Genomic DNA, 21,257 nt, shown 5'->3' with positions numbered 1-21,257 from the left:
TTGTGGTTAATTTGCTTTTCTTTTACAAATTTCTTGAGGTGGAAGCTGTGGCCATTGGTTTATGTCTTTTTTTCCTAATATTTAATGCTAGAATATGTCCTTAAAATATTGTTTGAGCTATCTGAACTACATGTTTTTTCCAGTCTGACTCCGTTACCATATGATTGCTGGGAACAGTGTTCTGTTTTAAGTGGTTCTGTCCCGGGTCATCATGTTTGATGAATACTCAGCTGAATGCTCAGGAGGGAGCCTCTACACATCTCCAGCATTCTCTCTTCACGCAGTTCTTTCCTCTCTGATTCTGTGCTCTACAAACTCTAGCTTCGTTGATCTCTCTGAACTCAATTCCATTTCCTCACCTTAGAAGGGTCACATCCTTTATTTCTTTTTTTTTTTTTTTATACTTTAGGTTTTAGGGTACATGTGCACAATGTGCAGGTTTGTTACATATGTATCCATGTGCCATGTTGATTTCCTGCACCCATTAACTCGTCATTTAGCATTAGGTGTATCTCCTAATGCTGTCCCTCCCCCCTCCCCCCACCCCACAACAGTCCCCGGAGTGTGATGTTCCCCTTCCTGTGTCCATGAGTTCTCATTGTTCAATTCCCACCTATGAGTGAGAACATGCGGTGTTTGGTTTTTTGTCCTTGCGATAGTTTACTGAGAATGATGTTTTCCAGTTTCATCCATGTCCCTACAAAGGACACATCCTTTATTTCTTGTCTCTTGAGAATAATTGTCTTCATTGTTTGAGGTCCAGTGTCTCGCAAACTTGTTTTCTGAATTTTTTCTGGTTTTACTGCGGTTGTTATTTCAAGCAGGAGAGTAAATTCCATTTTTATTACTTCATTTTCAAAAGAAGCAGCCATTTTCCCATACATCATCATATTTAAGCCTCATGATAATCTTGCGAGTTCATTTTTTTTTTTTTTTAAGATGGAGTCTCACACTGTCACCCAGGCTGGAGTGCAGTGGCACAGTTTCTCCTCACTGCCAAGCTCCACCTCCCAGGTTCATGCCATTCTCCTGCCTCAGCCTCCCGGTAGCTGGGACTACAGGTGCCTGCCACCATGCCCAGCTAATTTTTTGTATTTTTCAACAAGCTTATCAGGTCTCAATTTGGTGAATTTTAAATATCTTTAACATACCTTGGGTTCAAATTCTAGTGCCTTAGGAGTTTGTAGAAAATTGGTCTTTCTAAATTAAGGGCTTTCTTCTGGGATCTCATTGAGTTTCTTTTGACAGTGGATATTCATCATTGAAAACTGCCTGCACTAAACACTGACTTGAGTGGATAATTACAATCATTTCTTAAACTCTGGAATTTAAATAAGAAATGTGTAAAATTATTTCTCTCAAAACTTTCATAGGTGGGGCTTTGATATGGCTTTATGTTCTATTTCTTTAATGCTGACTCCAACATAGACAAACTTTCATTTCTTTGGCAATGAAACATCAAAATATAAATAATTCAAGAATGGGTATTAAGCCAATAGTGTCACATGAAATTCTAATTAATTTTGTCTGATATGAAGACACAAATGGGCTTCTGATCGGGATATTTTACTACATGCACTAGTATCATGTGATCAATATTTTTCTTCAATGTCTGTTATTATTGTTCTAGCATAGTCTTTCCTAAAGTATGGTGCTAATCAGTGTTAAATAATAATGTGAGTTCAGAGTTCTGAGAGTAAAAACTTGAACTGTACTTTTTCTATTCTCTCACTCAACAACAATCATCACAGAAGACTTCTGTGACCACATGTGTGGGGTTTTCTCCATGAATAAGCAAGCAATCAGTTCTGCAGCAAACACCAGCTGAGTGTCCTCCAATTAAATTCCGATACTATCTACTTGGAGATGGCATCAGATCCCACAGGTTAATGGAGTCCTCACAAGACCACCCTCCCTCTTCCCACCAGTAATAAGTCTGGGCCTCTAGAAATTGTGACCAACTGGCTTGAAGGTAAAGTTCACATCTCGTTGGGTTCAGTTGATTTGCTAGCGTGGCTCACAAAACTCATAGAAACTTACATTTACCAGTTTATTATAAAAGATATTACAAAGATACACATGAAGAGATGTATACAGTGAGGTATGGGGGGAGGGGTGTGGAGCTTCCACGCTCTCCCTGGGTGCTTCATCCTCAGGAACCTCCATTAGTTCAGCTATTGGGAGTCTATCTGAACCCTCTCTCTTTGTAATTTATAGAGATGCCATTAATTAGACATGACTGACAATACTGTAAAAATACGATTTGACAAAAGGTGTAGATTCTTCTTGGCTTCTGTGTTGGGGGTTCTTGCATTGCTATAAAGAAATACTTGAGACTGGGAACTTAATAAGAAAAGAAGTTTAATTGGCTCACAGTTCTGCAGGCTGTACAGGAAGTATAGTACAAACATGTGCTTCTGGGGAGGCCTCAGGAAACTTTTACTCATGGTGGAAGGTGAAGCAGGATCACGCACATCACATGTCAGAGCAGGAGCAAGAGAGAGAGTGGAGGCTGGGACAAGTGCCACACTTTACAACAGCTAGATAATGTGAGAACTCACTGTCATGAGAACAGCACAAAGGGGATGGTGCTAAACCATTCATTAGAAAACTTCCACCATGATCCGATCACCTACCACCAAGCCCCACCTCCATCATTGGGGATTACAATTTGACATGAGATTTAGAGAGGACACATTACCAAAATATATTATGCTGCCCCTGGCCCCTCAAATCTCATATTCTCACATTGCAAAACACAATCACTTCTTCTCAACAGTCCCCCAAAGTCTTAACTCATTCCTGCATCAACTCAATCAAGTCCCAAGTCCAATATCTCATCTCAGACAAGGCAAGTCACTTACACCTATGAACCTGTAAAATCACAGAAGTTATTTACTTCCAAGATACAATGGGGATTTAGGCATTGGGTAAACATTCCCATTCCAAAAGGGAGAAATTCGCCGAAAGAAAGGGGCTACAGGACCCATTCAAGTTTGAAACCCAGTAGGGGAGTTATTCAATCTTAAAGCTCCAAAATAATCTCTCTTGCCTCCATGTCCCACTTCTAGGGCATGTGGGTGCAAGGGGTGGGCTCCCACGGCCTTGGGCAGCTCTGCCCCTGTGGCTTTGCAAGTTTCAACTCATGTGGCTATCTCACAGGTTGGAGTTGAGCGCCTGTGACTTTTTCAAATGAAGGGTGCAAGTTGCCAGTGGATCTACCATTCTGGGGTCTGGATGATGGTGACCCCCTTCTCACAGTTGCACTAGGCAGTTCCCTGGTGGGGACTCTTTGTGGGGGCTCCAAGCCCACATTTCCTATCCACTCTGCCCTGGTAGTGGTTCTCTGTTGGGGCTCCAACCCTGCACCAGGCTTCTGCCTAGGCACCCAGTTTGCCTCATATAGCTTCTGAAATCTAGGTAGAGGCTGTCAGGCATTCTTCACTCTTGCAGTCTGCATGCCCACAGGCTTAACACCATGTGGAAACCACCGAAGCTTATGACTTCCAGTCTCCAAAGTGGCAGTGCAAGATGTACGTGTTCTCCTTTGAGCCACAGCTAGAGCTTGAGTGGCCTGGATGTGGGTAACAACGTTCTGAGGCTGCATAGGGCAGCAGGGTCCTGGACCAGGCCAACAGAAGCATTCTTCCCTCCTAGACCTCTGGGCCTGTGATGGAAGTAGCTACCGCAAGGGTCTCTGAAATGCCTAAGCGGCTTTTCCCTCATTATCTTGGATAGCACTTGGTTCCCTTTTAGTTGGGCAAATATCTCTAGCAAGTGGTTGCTCCACAGCCTGTTTCAGTTTATCACCTGAAAAAGATCTCTTTCTCTGCCACATAGTCAGGCTGCAAATTTTTCCAACTTTTATGCTCTTCTTCTCTTTTAAATATAAGTTCCAATTTTAGGTCATTTATTTGCTCCCACATCTGAGCACAGAGAGATAGAAGCAGTGAGGCTACATCTTGAACACTTTGCTGCTTAGAAATTTCCTCAGCAAGATACTATAAATCATCACTCTTTGCTAAGGCATGACAAGGATGACCTTTTCACTAGTTCCCAATAACTTCCTAATTTTTAAATGAAATTTTATCAGCCTGAATTTCACTGTCCATATCACTATCATCATTTTGGTCACTAACATTTAACTAGTCTCTAAGAAGTTCTAAACTTTCCCTTATCTTCCTGTCTTTTCCTGAGCCCCCCAAATCTTTTGACCTCTGCTTGTTACCTGGTTCCAAATGTGCTTCCACATTTTCAATTATCTTTATAGCAATGTCCCACTCCTTGGTACCAATTTCCTGTGTTAGGTCATTTTTATATTGTTATTAAAAAATACCTAAGACTGGGTACTGTATAAGAAAAAAATGTTTAATTGGCTCATGGTTCTGCAGGCTGTGCAGGAAGCACAGCACTGGCACCTGACGCCGGGGAGGTCTCAGGAAGCTTTTACTCATGGCAGAAAGCAGAGCGAGAGCAAGCACATCATATGGCCAGAGCAGGAGCAAAAGATAGAGTAGGGTAGAGGTAAGGTTCCATGCTTTACAACAACTAGATCTGGTGAGAACTCATTCACTATTGTAAGAACAGCCTCAAGGAGATGGTGCTAAACTGTTCATTAGAACATATCCCCCATGATCTAATCACCTCTCACCAGACTCCACATCCAACACTGGGGATTCCAATTCAACATGAGGTATGAGCAGAAAGAAATATCCAAACTATATCAGCCTTTTTGTGCAGCATTCCTTCCTCTAGACTATGGAACAGGATCCCTTCTGAAGGAAGATCTTATGATCTACAATAAGATGAAGTAGGTCAGAAAATTTAGGGCTTGCTCCATGCTAGGAAGACAAAGGAAGATTAGAGCATATTTTTAGTTTTGAGGTCTAACTCTGAGGCCTGCTTCTGAGGCCTAAAAGGCCCTAATATTATAACAAAAGTATATATCAAGAACTCTGGGAATTATAGCCAGAAACTGTGGACAAATAAACACGTACACACACACACACACACACGCACACACACACGTATTATATATATTATATTATACATGTACATTATATATGTATATGTATTATATATGTATCTATACATATATTATATATAGTATATTATATATGTATAATAATCTATACATACTATATATACGTAGCATATATGTATAACATACTATATATACGTAGCATATATGTATAACATACTATATATACGTAGCATATATGTATAACATACTATATACATATGTAGTATATATGTATAACATACTATATACATATGTAGTATATATATGTTTTAAGTGGTTCTGTCCCGGGTCATCATGTTTGATGAATACTCAGCTGAATGCTCATATATATCATACGTATGTATCATATATACATATATATAGTATAATATACTATATATACATCGATGTATATATGTATAATATACTATATATAGTATACATGTATCTATACATATATGTATAGATACATATATAATACGTATACATATATAATATACATGTATAATATAATAATATATGTAATATGTGTGTGTGTATAGATATATACACACACACACACACCTAAACATAAAAATGTTGTTAGATAAATGCTACTTTATTTATCATAGTGTTAAAAAGCTAGAGGACCTAGGACCACAGTGCCCAGTTTGTAGGCTGCAGGCACAAACACACACATACACACACACTATATATATATTATATTATATTATATATTATATATGTATATATGTATCGATACATATGTATGAATATATGTATACACATATGTATATATAGTACATTATGTATGCATATATCATATATACATATATACATGTATATATAGTATATAGTATGTATATATCATATATACATATATGTATATATAGTATACATTATATATATAATATATAATATACTATATATAGTGTGTGTGTGTATGTGTGTGTTTGTGCCTGCAACCTACAAACTGGGCACTGCGGTCCTAGGTCCTCTAGCTTTTTATCACTATGGTAAATAAAGTAGCATTTATCTAACAACATTTTTATGTTTAGGTGTGTGTGCGTTTGTGCATGTGTATATATACACATATACTCTTGTAATATTATATATCTATATATAATATAGATATAATTTCTGCTGTGACAAACTCTGCTATGAAGAATTTATAATAAAATTATAAATAGAGTTTGTCATTTTCCAACATGTTGATATACCTTGAGTCTCTAAAATATGAATAGGTAATAATTCCCAAAAACGTAACCATGGAATCCTTTTCTCACACTAGATTACTGTTCTCTCCAAATACAATCTTGAAAATGTTAATGTGGTGCAAGGATGAGGAATCTCAAATCTGGCTGTTAGCTGTAGCAGTTATTTAATTTAATTTTATTTGGCTCTTAAGTACTATTCCTGTATTCTAGCTACTCTCTCCCAAGCAATTCTTTTCTTTCGGTAGACTTTTTTATTTTCCCCAGTTGTATTTTCAGTTTGAGAGATGCTGAAGTGTTCTGAGCTATGGCTAAGCCATTAATGAACATTTCAAAGGGCATAAAAGATGGCAGAAGACAACATTCTGATGCATAAGGAAGTATCCTCTAACAACCCACTTCAAATACTAGTGAGACCTATTCATCAGAGAGATTGTAGACAACTCTAGATTGAAACTTACTTTAAGAGAAGAAGAAACACTTCTAAGCTAGTGAGACTAACCTTTTTGAATATAAACCCTTTGAATGTGAAAACCTTGCACACATTCCACAAATATTATTTGTACTTTTAGTGCTTTTGATTTAGTGAACACATAATGGCCATACACAACTATGATTTCAGTAATTCTTAATTTATGATTTTGTAACGGCAACAGCTTGTACATGCACACAAGAATATGCAAGGCATACTTCAGTCCATGAACAATGCTCAGTTATATGAGGATTTTAGACCCAGACAAAGTATCTACAGTGACCCACAGTCCCTGCAGCCCACAAATGGGGTACTGCAGTCCTAGGTCCTCTAGCTTTTTAACACTATGAGAAATAAAGTAGCATTTATCTAACAACATTTATAAAATGCTTGCCTTATATTCAAGGTATTGTGATAGGGATTTGGAAAACAGAGATGATAAAGATAGCTCCTCTCCTTGAGACATTTATAATTTAATGGAGAAAGATGAATAAAAATGTTTGCTGCTGGTCTAACAATTTGAAAAATTCTACTTATTTGTTGATGTAATACAGCAAGAAAAAATTCTACTGACTGTAGTTACTTCAGCATCTGTGAATGGTATCATTTTTCTTTCTGCAGTAAATTACTTTCTGTGTGGCAAAGTAACTTTATCCCAAAGCAGTTTTGGGTTCAAAAGTTGAGCATCTCTGTCCAAGGGTAGAATTTTTGAAGAATACAAGGAAACAAAGAAACAGCTAAATAGCTCTACACATGAAGTGGAGAGAAACTTGTGTTGGTGTGTAGAAATACTGAGAAGAGATGAGGGAAAGATTACAGAGAAAGAAAGGGAGAGAATTAAGCACCACAGTGGCAAAAAGCTTGTAGAGGAGTGGGAGTGTGTACAGGAGAGCACTATGGGGAAATGTTACACGGAAAGAAATTTATTTTGGTCACTATATTAGTGACCAAAGAGTCACTTTTATGGGGGAGTGGTTGTTAAGGTAAACACTTATGACAGTAAAGCATTAATGTAAAGAAGTTCAAAACCACAATGGTACATGAATTGTTAAGATAAACACACCCTGATAACCACCACTGAATCAATAAATGACATTGCTACAACCCAGAGAAACCTCATTGCCAATGTACTTTTACATTGCTCTGAACCCATTCATTTAATCTTCATTTTATTAACAGTAGTTTGGTACACATAGAGATGGTTGTGTGAGTAGTTCCTTGGGGAAACAAAAAATGGAGAAGTATATCTGTGCTCAGTGTCTGGGTTCCCTTGTAGCAAAAAGAAGATAAAAGGTAAATGAGGTGAAAAGTGAGAAAATTAAAGTAAGAACAGAAAACTGGAGCGATTAGAAACCATGAGAATGTAAATTCATTGGAACTGATAAATGTCTTGAAGTGGACTTTTCACTGAGAAAGATTTAGCATGTACAAAAACACAGGAGCTTAACTGGGCATGCAATTTTAAAATGAAAGATCACAATTCATGAAATGGCGGGAACACAGATTTCATGGGTTTAAGAAATAGGAGATGAGGCATAAAGAATATAAATGACCAATTTGAAGAGTTTTGACTGAGGCAGAGTTTGGCTTCCTTTTGTAGACATTGTAGAACAAGGATGATCTTTAAGAATGGGAGTAACATTGATGCGATTTGCTCTTTAGGTGAAGACCTTTGAAACTAATTTTTAGCATCAAATGGGGAAGGAAAAAGCTGTTATCAAAAACATTAGATAGGGGGATTTTAATATTTAAGGTGAGGGATAATAACAGTTATACTGAAAACAGTAGAACACAGAGGTGAATTCCGGTAAGAATGAAAAGGAGGGAACAGAAGTATAAAATTGTGTAACAATAGAATGAACACTATTTTGTCACCAGTTGGCTATGTGGATGGAAGAGGTGAGGACTACTCACTCCTACACCTTGAGATACAGCATGGATGAGTATATCATTTACTTCAACTGGGGGTAGAAAAAGGAGGAACCTAAAGTTTGAGGTGGTGGCTATAGAAGTTATAATGCAGTTAATTTTAGATGTTTAAGTTTGAGATGCTTTTAGGAAATTTAGGTGAAAATATCTGTTTGTTGTCTTAAGTGACACTCCTGGTAAGTACTGGAGATGACAGGGAGAAATTACAGAAAAGACACAATAAATGAATGTCAGCAAGTGACAGTATGACTGTAAAGGAAATCATCCTTAAAAAATAGAATAGCATAGTTATTAGGAAACAGTTTTAACTTAATTATTTGTAGCTTTATTACTGTTAAATATACTGTTAGAGAAAAATTATACTCTTAATACTTCTTATTAGTTTTAATTTATTATTAAATTCAACTTATAATTTAAGTTTTCCATAATTGTGCCATTTAAATAAAACATACTGAAATCAGGCTCACTGTTAATAGTATATATTTCTGGAATCAAATAATACCAAGTAGTTAAAACATTTAAGGGCCATAGTAATATTTTAAGTTTTTAAATGCTTAGAAGGAAAACAAAAATTAACAAGGCTGCAAACACTTTAGGCATTATAAGTGACAAGCTTTATTTATACAACAGCATTAGGATTTCAGGAGTAGCAACAACTAAGAATAAAGAGTAGAGGAAGAACTAGTGTTAGGTAGGATGGAGAAGGAAGCAAATGAAAATTCCTTTACTGCATACTTGAAAAGGTGAAAGAAATGGGAAAGTCAAAAATCTTAAAGGCAGTGAAGATATATAGAAGCAACAAAGAAAAAATGAACTAACAAAAAGAGAAGAGCAGCAAAGAAGCAGGGTGTCATCAGCTTCTTTTATTGCCTAGGATACTTGCAGGTTCTGACTGCAGAATTCAGTTTGAGGATCTCTCTTGGCTAAAATGAAGGAATGTTAATTTTCTAAGGTTGCCATTACAAAAAAAAAACACAAATTGGGTGGCTTAACACAGTAGAATTTTATTTTCTGCCAGTTCTGCAGGCTAGAAGTATGAAATCAGGTGTCAGCAATGTCATATTCCCTCTGAGACTCTCGGTAGAATTCTTCCTAACTTCTGGTGATGACCGTCAATCCTTGATATTCCCTGGCTTGCTCCTGCATCAATCCAATCACTGCATGTGTCATCCCGTGGTGTCCTCTTTGTCTCAGTTTCTGTCTCTGTGTCTCTTCCTCTCTTTTTATAAAGACATCTATCATACCGAATTAGGGGCCCACCATACTACAGTATGACTTCATCCTTATTAGTTATACTTGCAATGAGCCTATTTCTAAAGAAGATCATACTTTGAGGTACTGGCAAAAGACATGAATTGAGGAAAAGGTAGCAAGTGGTAATTCAATGCAGTATAAGACACTCCTTAAAAAAGAAGAACCAGTAATGCTTTTGGTTATTAAGATGACGCTTTATAAATTCCAGGAGCCCCGAAAGCATGGTAACCATTTTCTCCCATGATTCACTTGCTGATTCTGGGGGCTACATGAGAGGCTCAAGATTTTCAAGAGAGAGAGATTCAAATCTCTCATTGTTTTGTAATATTTATAAGAAAAGCTCACTTGAGGAATGGAGACTCCTCACACTTTAGTTGGCCTTTTCCTCAAAATATAGGCCAAATTTTATTTCTGAATCATAGAAAAAAGAAAAGACTACACAGAGAAGAAGTCATATGTGTGACATGGTAAAATGGCTTAACAGCGGTGTAATTGGGTAGTAGGAATGGAGAGAGAAATTCAGCAAAAGTAATGTTTAAAGGGAAATTTTTAAACTGATGCAATTCTTTATTCTACAGGCTTAAGGAGCTCTGGAAAACCTAAGAAAGTAATATACAAAGGAAATAACACCAAAGTTCATTATGGTCATTTAAACTTAATATACATAATATATATTATATATATTATATATATAATATATTATATATTATATATATTATATATAATATATAATATATTACCTATATGTAATACATATTTATATATTTATTATATATTACATATATTATATGTGTATTAAATATATATAATATATAATATATGTAATATATTCTATTGTATAATATATATAATATGTTATATATAGTATATAATGTATTTTATATAATATATAATATATACAATACATGTAATATATTATATATGTAATACACATATAATATATTACATATTATACATAATATATATCATATATTACATATATAATACATAATATATATTGTATATTACATATATTATACATAATATATATTGTATATTACATTATATATTATACATAATATATATTGTATATTACTATATATTATACATAATATATATTGTATATTACATATATTATATATAATATATATGTATATTACATATATAATACATAACATATAGTATATTACATATATTATACATAATATATAGTATATTACATATATTATACATAATATATAGTATATTACATATATATTATACATGATATATATTGTATACTACGTATATATTATACATGATATATATTGTATATTACGTATATATTATACATGATATATAGTATATTACGTATATATTATACATAATATATAGTATATTACGTATATATTATACATAATATCTATTGTATATTACGTATATATTATACATAATATCTATTGTATATTACGTATATATTATACATAATATCTATTGTATATTGCATTATATATTATACATAATATGTAGTATATTACACATATATTATATATATGTAATTTTAAAATTCTTGAAATTTTATTTGCTAATTTTACTTGTTATGATGGCTAACTTCTCATGAAATCACAAAATCTGGAAGAAAATGAAATGACATTTTTTAAGAAAAAAATAAGAATGAAGCAAGTGAACAAAAGAAAGCCTGCCAATATCAAATGCTATACTCAGTGAAAATATCTTTTAAAAATAAAAGGTAAAATAAAAATGTTCTAAGAAAAATATACACTCATACAACTTCCTGGCAGTAAATCTGTGTATACAAGAAATACTAAAGAAATTTCCTTGGGCTGAAAGAATTATAGATGGGAGCATGGAAGTACAAGAAGGAATGAAGAAAAATAGCCTCAATAAATATTAAACTATTGATCATCTACGACTATAATCATAACACAGTCCTGTGGTATATAGAGTACATATAAAAGTAAACTATATGGCAATTGCAAAAAAAATTCTGAAGGGGTTTATAGATTTAAATATTTGCAAGCTCCTTGAAATCAGGAAACAACAGGTGCTGGAGAGGATGTGGAGAAATAGGAACACTTTTACACTGTTGGTGGGACTGTAAACTAGTTCAACCATTGTGGAAGTCAGTGTGGCGATTCCTCAGGGATCTAGAACTAGAAATTCCATTTGACCCAGCAATCCCATTACTGGGTATATACCCAAAGGACTATAAATCATGCTGCTATAAAGACACATGCACACATATGTTTATTGCAGCACTATTCACAATAGCAAAGAGTTGGAACCAACCCAAATGTCCAACAATGATAGACTGGATTAAGAAAATGTGGCACATATACACCATGGAATACTATGCAGCCATCAAAAATGATGAGTTCATGTCCTTTGTAGGGACATGGATGAAACTGGAAACCATCATTCTCAGTAAACTATCGCAAGGACAAAAAACCAAACACCGCATGTTCTCACTCATAGGTGGGAATTGAATAATGAGAACACATGGACACAGGAAGGGGAACATCACACTCTGGGGACTGTTGTGGGGTTGGGGGAGGGGGGAGGGACAGCATTAGGAGATATACCTAATGCTAAATGACGAGTTAATGGGTGCAGGAAATCAACATGGCACATGGATACATATGTAACAAACCTGCACATTGTGCACATGTACCCTAAAACCTAAAGTATAATAATAATAAAAAAAAGAACCAACTTAAAATATTCTGTATTAAACTAAGGACTCATTTGGTAATTTCTATTGAAAACTCCAAATAAATTATACAAAGAGATGAAACAAAAATGTTAAGAGAAAGGGAATAATAAAAATTATTGATTAATACAAAACAAAGCAGAAAAGACAGAGGAATAAAAAGCTAAATAACAAATGGAACAAAAAGAAAACAAGTAGTAAATGAGAGATACAGTAAGGTCATAAAAAAGCCAAACTTCTGTTTTGGCAATTTTACAATACATATAGCTGACAAAGGACTCATGTCCATACTATATGAGGAATTCTTCCAATAGATATTAAAAAGATAATAAACTCAAAGAAATGTTCAAAAGTCTTGAACAGACACAAAAGAGGATACCAACTTTCCAAAAACATGAAAAGGAGCTTAACTTTGAAATACATCATGAAAAAGCCAATTGAAATCACCATATGATAGAACTACACACTCACAGATTGTCAAATACAAAAGAAAAAACCAGGTATTAACAAGGGTGTGGAAAAACTTAAACTGTCATACATGATAGGGAAGAAATATTCAATTGACATTGGATTCCATAAGAGACTAGGCTCAAAAGCAGCAGGTAGTGAATATTTGAGTATCCTTTATTGCACTTCATAGTAAGACATAAATCTAAGAATTATTTTCCTTATATATTTGAACTATATATTGACTATGCAGATTTGGTGGTGATTTTTAATCTGTTATATTTAATTTACTTAGCATATTAGCTAAACTCTAGACAAATCTGAGTTCAATTTTAAGTTCCAATTTTTAATAGTTATATGACTGGAGGAACTTATTTTGTCTCTCTAAATCATGCTTTTGTTATCTTTAAAATGAAGATAATATTATACATCTCTCATTAAGAAGAATAACAGAGATAGTACATATAAAGTGTCCATGCCTATGTACTAAATGACATCTGTTGTCAGATGAGATTCCAAATGGGGGGTTACTAAGTGGTGCTTTCCATGACTGCAGTAAAGAACAGATTCTGAGCAGAGAGATCACACCAAGGTGCTCACATGAGAGATAGAGAGCTACAGCAGCAAGGTCAAGGGAGGATTTTACAGAATGGTTTCCATAGAAATGATATTTTCATGGAAATCAAGTAAAGTTTTCAAGGCTATATTTAAGCAGGACTTCCAGCAAATAAAGAGTCAGAGAAAAAATAACTATTTTCAAGAGGAGGCATTTCAGATGAAAAAACAGTGGGAAAAGAATAAATTAATAAAGAAAGAGGGTGCAGGCCAACTGGAAAAATTCCCTTAAATATACTGGTTAGTGTTGTCACTAATTCCTCGGAAAGAGGAACTAAAGATGAGATCAGAGCTATTTCTTACCTTTCAGAACTCCTTCAATGAAGCTACACATAGTAATAAGTATACAAACATAGAATAGACCATGGAATGACACATGATCCCCAAATCTCAAGAGAGAAAATAAATGTTTTCTTCAGAAACTAGATAGAACTGTTAAAATATGAAATTAGCTACAAATTTGAAATTGTGAGCCATAAGTGACAATGCTATTGTTTCCCAACATATTTTGCCATAAAAAATGAAAACAAAGGAAATGAGTAAGCATTTGAGGATTTGGTCAGAGTTAGAAGGATCTGAAGTGGGAGAGAAGCAAACATACTCTCACACTATGTTGCAATGATTTCTGGATTTCATTGATGGGTGTGTTATCCCACACTCCAGCATTCCTCCCCTCCTCTTCTACCCAAATAGGAACTGATATGAGATTGCTGGATTCTTGTTTTATGAAGCAATTACATTTAAAAACAAGCACAAACCACCATTGACTATCTCCATCATTTCCCAAAAGAACAAACTGATACCAGAAACATAGGATGAACATGACCTCAGAGGGAGGAATCTTTATGAATAGCTCACTAAATTGTTTCTGTTTTTATCATTTTGTTGCTGGTATGTGACAACCTCTTTGTGGACTAGAATTGGGTAATGGACCAGGATTTCAAGCCCACTGCCCCACTGAATTCTGGTGTTCCAGCACCATGGGTAAAGGCACCTATACCACCAACTAACAAAAACTTATCAGAGCAAGTATTCACTCTAGTAAGATTTTAGATAATTTATTACTATTTATATCACTCAAAAATTTGAACAATGTTTCATGTTCAATTTGCATTTTCCTCCAATGCAAATGCATATGGGTTTCTTATAACACAATGCAGGATAAGTCAGTTCCAAAAAAAATCCTTCATCAATTTTTACAAACTTTATCTTTTGCAGGCACAGATGTTTGATAGATAGATGATATAGATATAGATAGATAAAGTATATGCTGGCTCTACCTGGTTATTTCAAGATTCTTTTTGGACATGTTACAAATAATATTAACCCAAGCCCTTATTTTAAACCCTTAGTTATCATAACACTTATAATTTTCAATTGCAATTTTTGTTGGCATTACTATCTCCCTTCCAAGATAGTAAACCTTTGAGGGCAAGAGCTAGCTTTCTCCATCTTGGTATCCTTACAACTAAAGCAAAATTTGGTACATTCTTAGCCTCTTATAAGTATTTGTTGAATGTTTGAATGAATGGCTCTACATAGGTTATGTTTCCTGAAACATCACAATTATATATAGCAAATCCCTGGTACTATTTTATGGTTTACCGATGGAAGTAGCAACTCGATCTGTCCTTCAACACTCATTTATTCATTCTTTGTACATATATGAAACCGTTACTATGTGCTTCCACTGTGCTAACTACTCTGGATAATAGAAATGAGCAGAATGTAGTCACTGCATTCAAGGATGTCAGAAATAGTTCCATTCTGGAGCTCATGTGATGTTTTTAGCACAATGCCTATGGAAATACATTCAATTTTTTGAATGATACAAATAGAAATGATCTAATCACGTAAAATATCACTAAATACTTGCTCTGATATGTTTTTCCTAATGAGACTAAAACCTGTTTATCACCATAAGTGGCAATATCCACTCTAATTAGGTAAGAGTCCTCCCTTGTAACATATTACAGCCACTATCACCATGACATGGTTTACTTAAATTGGAGGCTTAGCCTTATTCATTTTAAATGAAACAATAAATCTGCTTACTATTGCAAGTCTTGTTGTATTTGCTGTTCTCCTGTGGAAACCCTTCCAGTCGGCACTGAAAACGATGCTGCCAAAATTCTTGAAACCAAGGGTTTCGGTGGTTTGTTTCTGGCCGGAGCTTCAGATAATAATCATCAAACCACTTGACATCGGGAGATTGGAGCTTGATTGTGATGCCACCAACAGCTTCTCGCTGATATCCATCTGTCACATCATACCTGTCAGCCCAGCCATCACTGTGGGGAAATAAAAAAACCCTCAGCTTAGAGCAGATATCTCCTAAGCAAATGAGTCCATTTGCTTTCCTTTTGACAAGATTAGTCATTAAATGGATACCTCAGGCCACATGATGGTCCTATATTACACCGAAGTGATTATTGATATAGAAGCTTGTTAGAATAAAAAGTGCAATAACACCATGGAAACTCTAGGCCTAAGAGTGCTAAAAGGCACTAGCCTCACTTACCTTAAACTGCAGAAAATAACCTGGAGATTCTGGCACAATTTTACTGGTTGCAAAATATAGTATGTACATGGAAGCTGCATAATATCGTCATTCACATTTTTAATGGACATTTAATAGCCAGGTAAAGTTAACTTTAAATACATTATTTTCTTTGGCTTTATAATAATAATTACAATGATCATAAAATAAGAATCAAAAATATCCTCCAACATACCTAATATTAATTTAATCATCCTGTGACACAACATTTTTGTTCAAATTTTACAAGTGAATAATAGGTTTAAAAAACCGTTTGCTGATTATGGTTACTGTATTAAATGTTGATTTGCCAAGCCTCAAACTGAAATCTTTTTAGTCCATAGTCCATACACTCTTTTCTATCCCATGGAATCTCTAAAATATATTAAAAATCTACATCTGAAATCACATTTTATATTAGAGTGCCCAAAAGAACTTCTGAACAATGTGCCATCAAAAGTGGTGAAGGGATCGTACTCCTCAACATAACTATCATTCTATGCACTGCTCACTCAAAGTTATTTAGGAATTTTAAGATAAAAGGATTTGAAATCAGAGGGCTCATATTATAATGCTAGAGGAGAGCATAACAGAATAAGAAAAAGTCTTCTACAATGATTTGGAAAATACATGAAACATTGTATTGGAAATAAAAATAAAAGGCATGAAAAGATGTTTGGGTGTACAATTTGGGTACACCCTAGGGCATCTAAGGGAGAAGGAAAGTGATTTGTCCCTCTTCACTGCCATTGGTATATACACAGTTTGTGCTGTATGTCTGCTGGAACCCAGTGGTACTGTCTTTCCCTGGAAGAAGTGCAAGTGCTTGTTAAGGAAGTATGGGGAAAGGGAAAATTTGACTAAATTACAAGTAACCTCAAAGAGATTATAGAGAGATTTAAGGGGAAGAACAGACTAGAGCCTCCTAAATGCAAAGCAGAAAAAGTGTTAGGAGGTGAGCTGGGGGTAGGGGCAGTGTGTAGTGGGAAGAGGATGTGGGAAGAGATTTACACTACCAATCACTGCTTACCTCAGTGCTATTCAAATATTTCCATTATAACAGAATGTTTATTTTTCCTTTCAATGCATTTTTGCCCTTAACATTTTTTTTTTCTATGCAGAAAGCATGGTCCAATATTTTGCATAAAAAATCAGTGCCAAGAAAGTATTATGTAAGTAATTAATTTAAATTATACAGAAAGCATGCACTTTTTTCAGTATGCTCTGCTGTACCAACTTTGATATAAATATTGATAATTGGGAGTTATTCCAAAGGTCATATATTACTCGTGAAGATATCATAAGGGCTTGAGATGACTTGAGATATTAGCTAGGGCATCAGTGGGTGGAGAGAAGGGAAAAAATAAACAAAAAGAACACTTTTTCTCTAAGTCCTCCATCACAAAAAGACATTTCATTAAAAATTACCTATAGTGAAATTTCAAAAACTTTTGTGGCAGATCAAGAAAAAAAAAGTAGTAATGTAGTATGTTTTGTCCCAATGTTGAATTTGGTTACTTCACACATTATCTTCCCTCAACTTTCCCATTTTCAGCTCCAGAAGATTTTATTTAAAGCTGACAAGTTGAAATGAAGTGGGCTTGTTTGCCTCATTTTCTCCTCTGTTTTGGAGGGTTTATTATATCACTGAGATGAGAGTGTGGGTCTCATTGGCACTGGAGGAGCTGCATGGGCGTGTTGCAAATGGGACAGGAAGCTCTGTTTGTCAAGCAGAGCCCCATTCTCCAAGGAAGTGGGAATTTAAATTGCTCCTTTTGTTAACATTAGCTCGCTCTTATATAACACTATGATTATGAATATTACATAAGAAATGTAAGATTATAATGGCTCCAATTTATCCTTCACAGTTCATTCATTGAATTTAACAGGGATTGTAAAAAGTTTGTCTTGATAAACTTTTTTGCAGGTGGTATTTCCATAAAAGAAAACTGTCAGGATGAGAGTGATAATTTACTCATCTCTCATCATGTACTTTCTGTTTTTTTTTTTTGTGGCATATATCTTTTTTGTAAGTTTAATAACTTAGAAAACTATGATGTTTTATTATTAGTCTTATAAGTTAGAGTTGTGAGTTTAAAATAATTTTTGTTTCAGATGTTTCCAATTAACAGCACAATATAAATCATAAAAGAGATAATGTAGAAACAGAAAATTGCAGTATCTATGTGACAAAACAGGGTCATTCTATTTAAATTTTTTGATAATATCTGCTATGTTAATCCCAAAAAGACAACTTAACACTGGCTAAATTAGAGGGTGCTGTATTGACTTTAGCTTATTAAATATTAACATTTTAATATAAATATGCTTTTAAGATTTGCATTAAGATGATAGGGCATCTCTAAGTATGATGCAATAGATTCAGTAGTAAAATGAAATGCTAAGAAAAAACCTTTCTGCCACCTAATGCTTTCTATTACTTTGGTAGAGTGGACCTTCAATATTCTTGTACTACTTAAATTTTTTGGGTGACATGTATTTTACCAAAGCAAGAGAAAACAAAGGGATAAAGATAGGGAAGGAAACTAACATTGACTAAAACTCTACCACATTTAACGCACTTTGCTAGACTTATTATTTATCCATCCATCGAATATCTTCCTCTTCTCACTGGTGGATAAAACTCATAATCCATTTTATTCTTTTCTTTTCAGTTGTTTGGATATACAGTTGATCATCATTATTTACAGATTCTGCATTTACAAATTTAGCTACTAGCTGAAGTTTATTTGCAATACCAGAATCAATATTGGTGGCATTTTTGCAGTCATTCATGGGCATGCAGAGAGTGGTACACATTTGAGACTACTGAAGTGCATGTCCCCATCTGAGGTTGAAAAAGGTGACCCTCTGCTTTCTTGTTTCAGTTCTCATACTACAAACTTTCAGTATCTATTTGGTGCCATCTTTTGCATGTTCGTGTTTTTTATTGATTTAACTGTTTAACTTGGCCTCCAAGAATAAAGCTGATGTGTTATCTAGTGTTTCTAAGCACAAGATGGCTGTAATATACATAGAAAATACAGTCAGCCCTTCATAACTGTGGGTTCCATATTCATAGATTTCATCAATAATTAATTGAAAATATTTGGAAAAATAATAATACAAATAAAAAACAAGACAGTATAATGACTATTTATATAAGATGTATGTTATATTAGGGATAATAATCTAGAGATGATTTAAAGTATAATGGAGGATGTGTATAGGTTACATATAAAAACTAAGCTACCTGATATAAGAGACCTGAGAGTCTTTAGATTTTGGTATTGGTGGGGTGAGGGGAGGAAGTGTCCTGGAGCCAATGCTCTGCAAATATCAAGGGACTAGGGATAACTGAATATAGACAATACATATGTTAAATAAGTTGCATGAATAAAGTGCTGTTGTTGCAAGTTCAGTGTTAGTGAGTCAACAATATATAATAAATAAGGTGTCTTTAAACAAGAACACACAGAAAACAAGGTTATGCTTTGACTAGATGACGAACACGTTGTGACTAAAGGCTCACAGCAACCTAAGCTTGTATTTCCTCCAGGAGTAATGGTGATTATTCACTAATTTACTGTTTGCTGCATGTTTATAGAACATTCTGTGAATGATAAGAATTGGCTGTAATTACATATAGTCTTAATCTAGATGTTGTTTTAGTCAGGTTTGTAGCCTTTCTTTGGCTATGGAAGCAGAATAACTTGGACATTTAAAATAGAAAAAGCATTCTTAACTTACTTAGCTTGGCTTAACTAAAGGAGGATTCTTTATACATATGTACTGGATTCTCAAAACACCTCACTAGCAGATACTTAGATCCTTTAAATATTCCCTGCAGACATCTTAAGGACATGCTAATCTAGAGAGAATTTACTTTCACTTTCTTCCCAAGATTGCATTACCAAAAATATACTCTCTTTCTCTACAATCTACTCTTCCCCTTTCTCCTTTCAACTCTAATTCCTATATTTCTCATAATGAGAAACTCATGAAAGCTTAATTTTTCTTTCTTTTCAACAGACAGTTCTGGTTTAAAACAAAATTGACTCCTGAATTACCCTGCTATTTTTTCCTAGGTCTCTATAACCTTCCTTCTTTTCTTCAACATTTATTAAATATCTACCCATCTTAGACTAAATTATGTCACAATAAATAGTCCCAGTATCTCACTGGTATAGAACAGAGGTTTATTTCAGCCTTTGTATTCACTGCAGATGGCCTAGAACTCTGTTCTATGTCATCTTCATTTTGAGTTTGAAGTCTAAAAGAATAGTCTGTTTCTGGGACATACTAATCTTATAAAGCAGGAGTCCCCAAACCCCAGGTTTCAGACCAGTACCTGTCCGTGGCCTGTTAGGAACCTGGCTGCACAGCAGGAGGTGAGCCCTGGCTGAGTGAGCATTACCTCCTGAGCTCTGTCACCTGTTAGATCTAATGCAGAGGCATTAGACTCTCATAGGATGGTGAATCCTATCTTGAACTGTACTCGTGAGGGAGCTAGGTTGTGCGCTCCTTGTGAGATGGAACAGTTTCATCCATGAAACCAGTCCCTGGTGCCAAAAACATTGGGGACCGCTGTTGTAGAAGGAAAAACAGATGATAGGGGAATCATACAATGGTTCTTAAGATTCTCCTTAAAAGTGGCACATGTCAGTCTGCTCACGTTTCACTGACTGAACAAATCACATGGCTAAACCTGACCTGAATGGGACAGACATCCATGGTTTTTCCCATGGAGAGGAGCAGTGTATATTTTGAAGAAAATGCAATTGACAGCATCACTATGTGTTGAAATTGTATTGAAACTGAGAAAAAAGGGAGGGGTGGAGCCAAGATGGCTGAATAGGAACAGCTCCGGTCTACAGCTCCCAGCATGAGCGACGCAGAAGACGGGTGATTTCTGCATTTCCATCTGAGGTACCGGGTTCATCTCACTAGGGAGTGCCAAACAGTGGGTGCAGGACAGTTGGTGCAGTGCACTGTGCATGAGCCGAAGCAGGGCGAAGCATTGCCTCACTCGAGAAGCGCAAGGGGTCAGGGAGTTCCCTTTTCTAGTCAAAGAAAGGGGTAACAGACGGCACCTGGAAAATCGAGTCACTCCCACC

General features: G+C 35.1%; 1 protein-coding gene across 4 annotated transcripts in view; it reads right to left on the bottom strand.

Moving 5' to 3' along the window:
* The window catches only part of GRM5 (glutamate metabotropic receptor 5), a 579,659-nt gene that overhangs the window by 133,276 nt on the left and 425,126 nt on the right, over window positions 1-21,257 (bottom strand). For all 4 annotated transcript variants that reach the window (XM_030829702.1, XM_030829703.1, XM_012502874.2 and 1 more), the window contains exon 4: window positions 15,657-15,892. In XM_030829702.1, the coding sequence (XP_030685562.1) occupies window positions 15,657-15,892 (236 nt within the window). The remainder of the gene's footprint in view (window positions 1-15,656; window positions 15,893-21,257) is intronic.

Source organism: Nomascus leucogenys, chromosome 15 (assembly GCF_006542625.1).
Source record: "Nomascus leucogenys isolate Asia chromosome 15, Asia_NLE_v1, whole genome shotgun sequence".
Lineage (NCBI taxonomy): Eukaryota > Metazoa > Chordata > Mammalia > Primates > Hylobatidae > Nomascus > Nomascus leucogenys.
The sequence above is the reverse complement of the archived record's forward strand: the minus strand, read 5'-3'. Positions and strand labels throughout refer to the sequence as shown.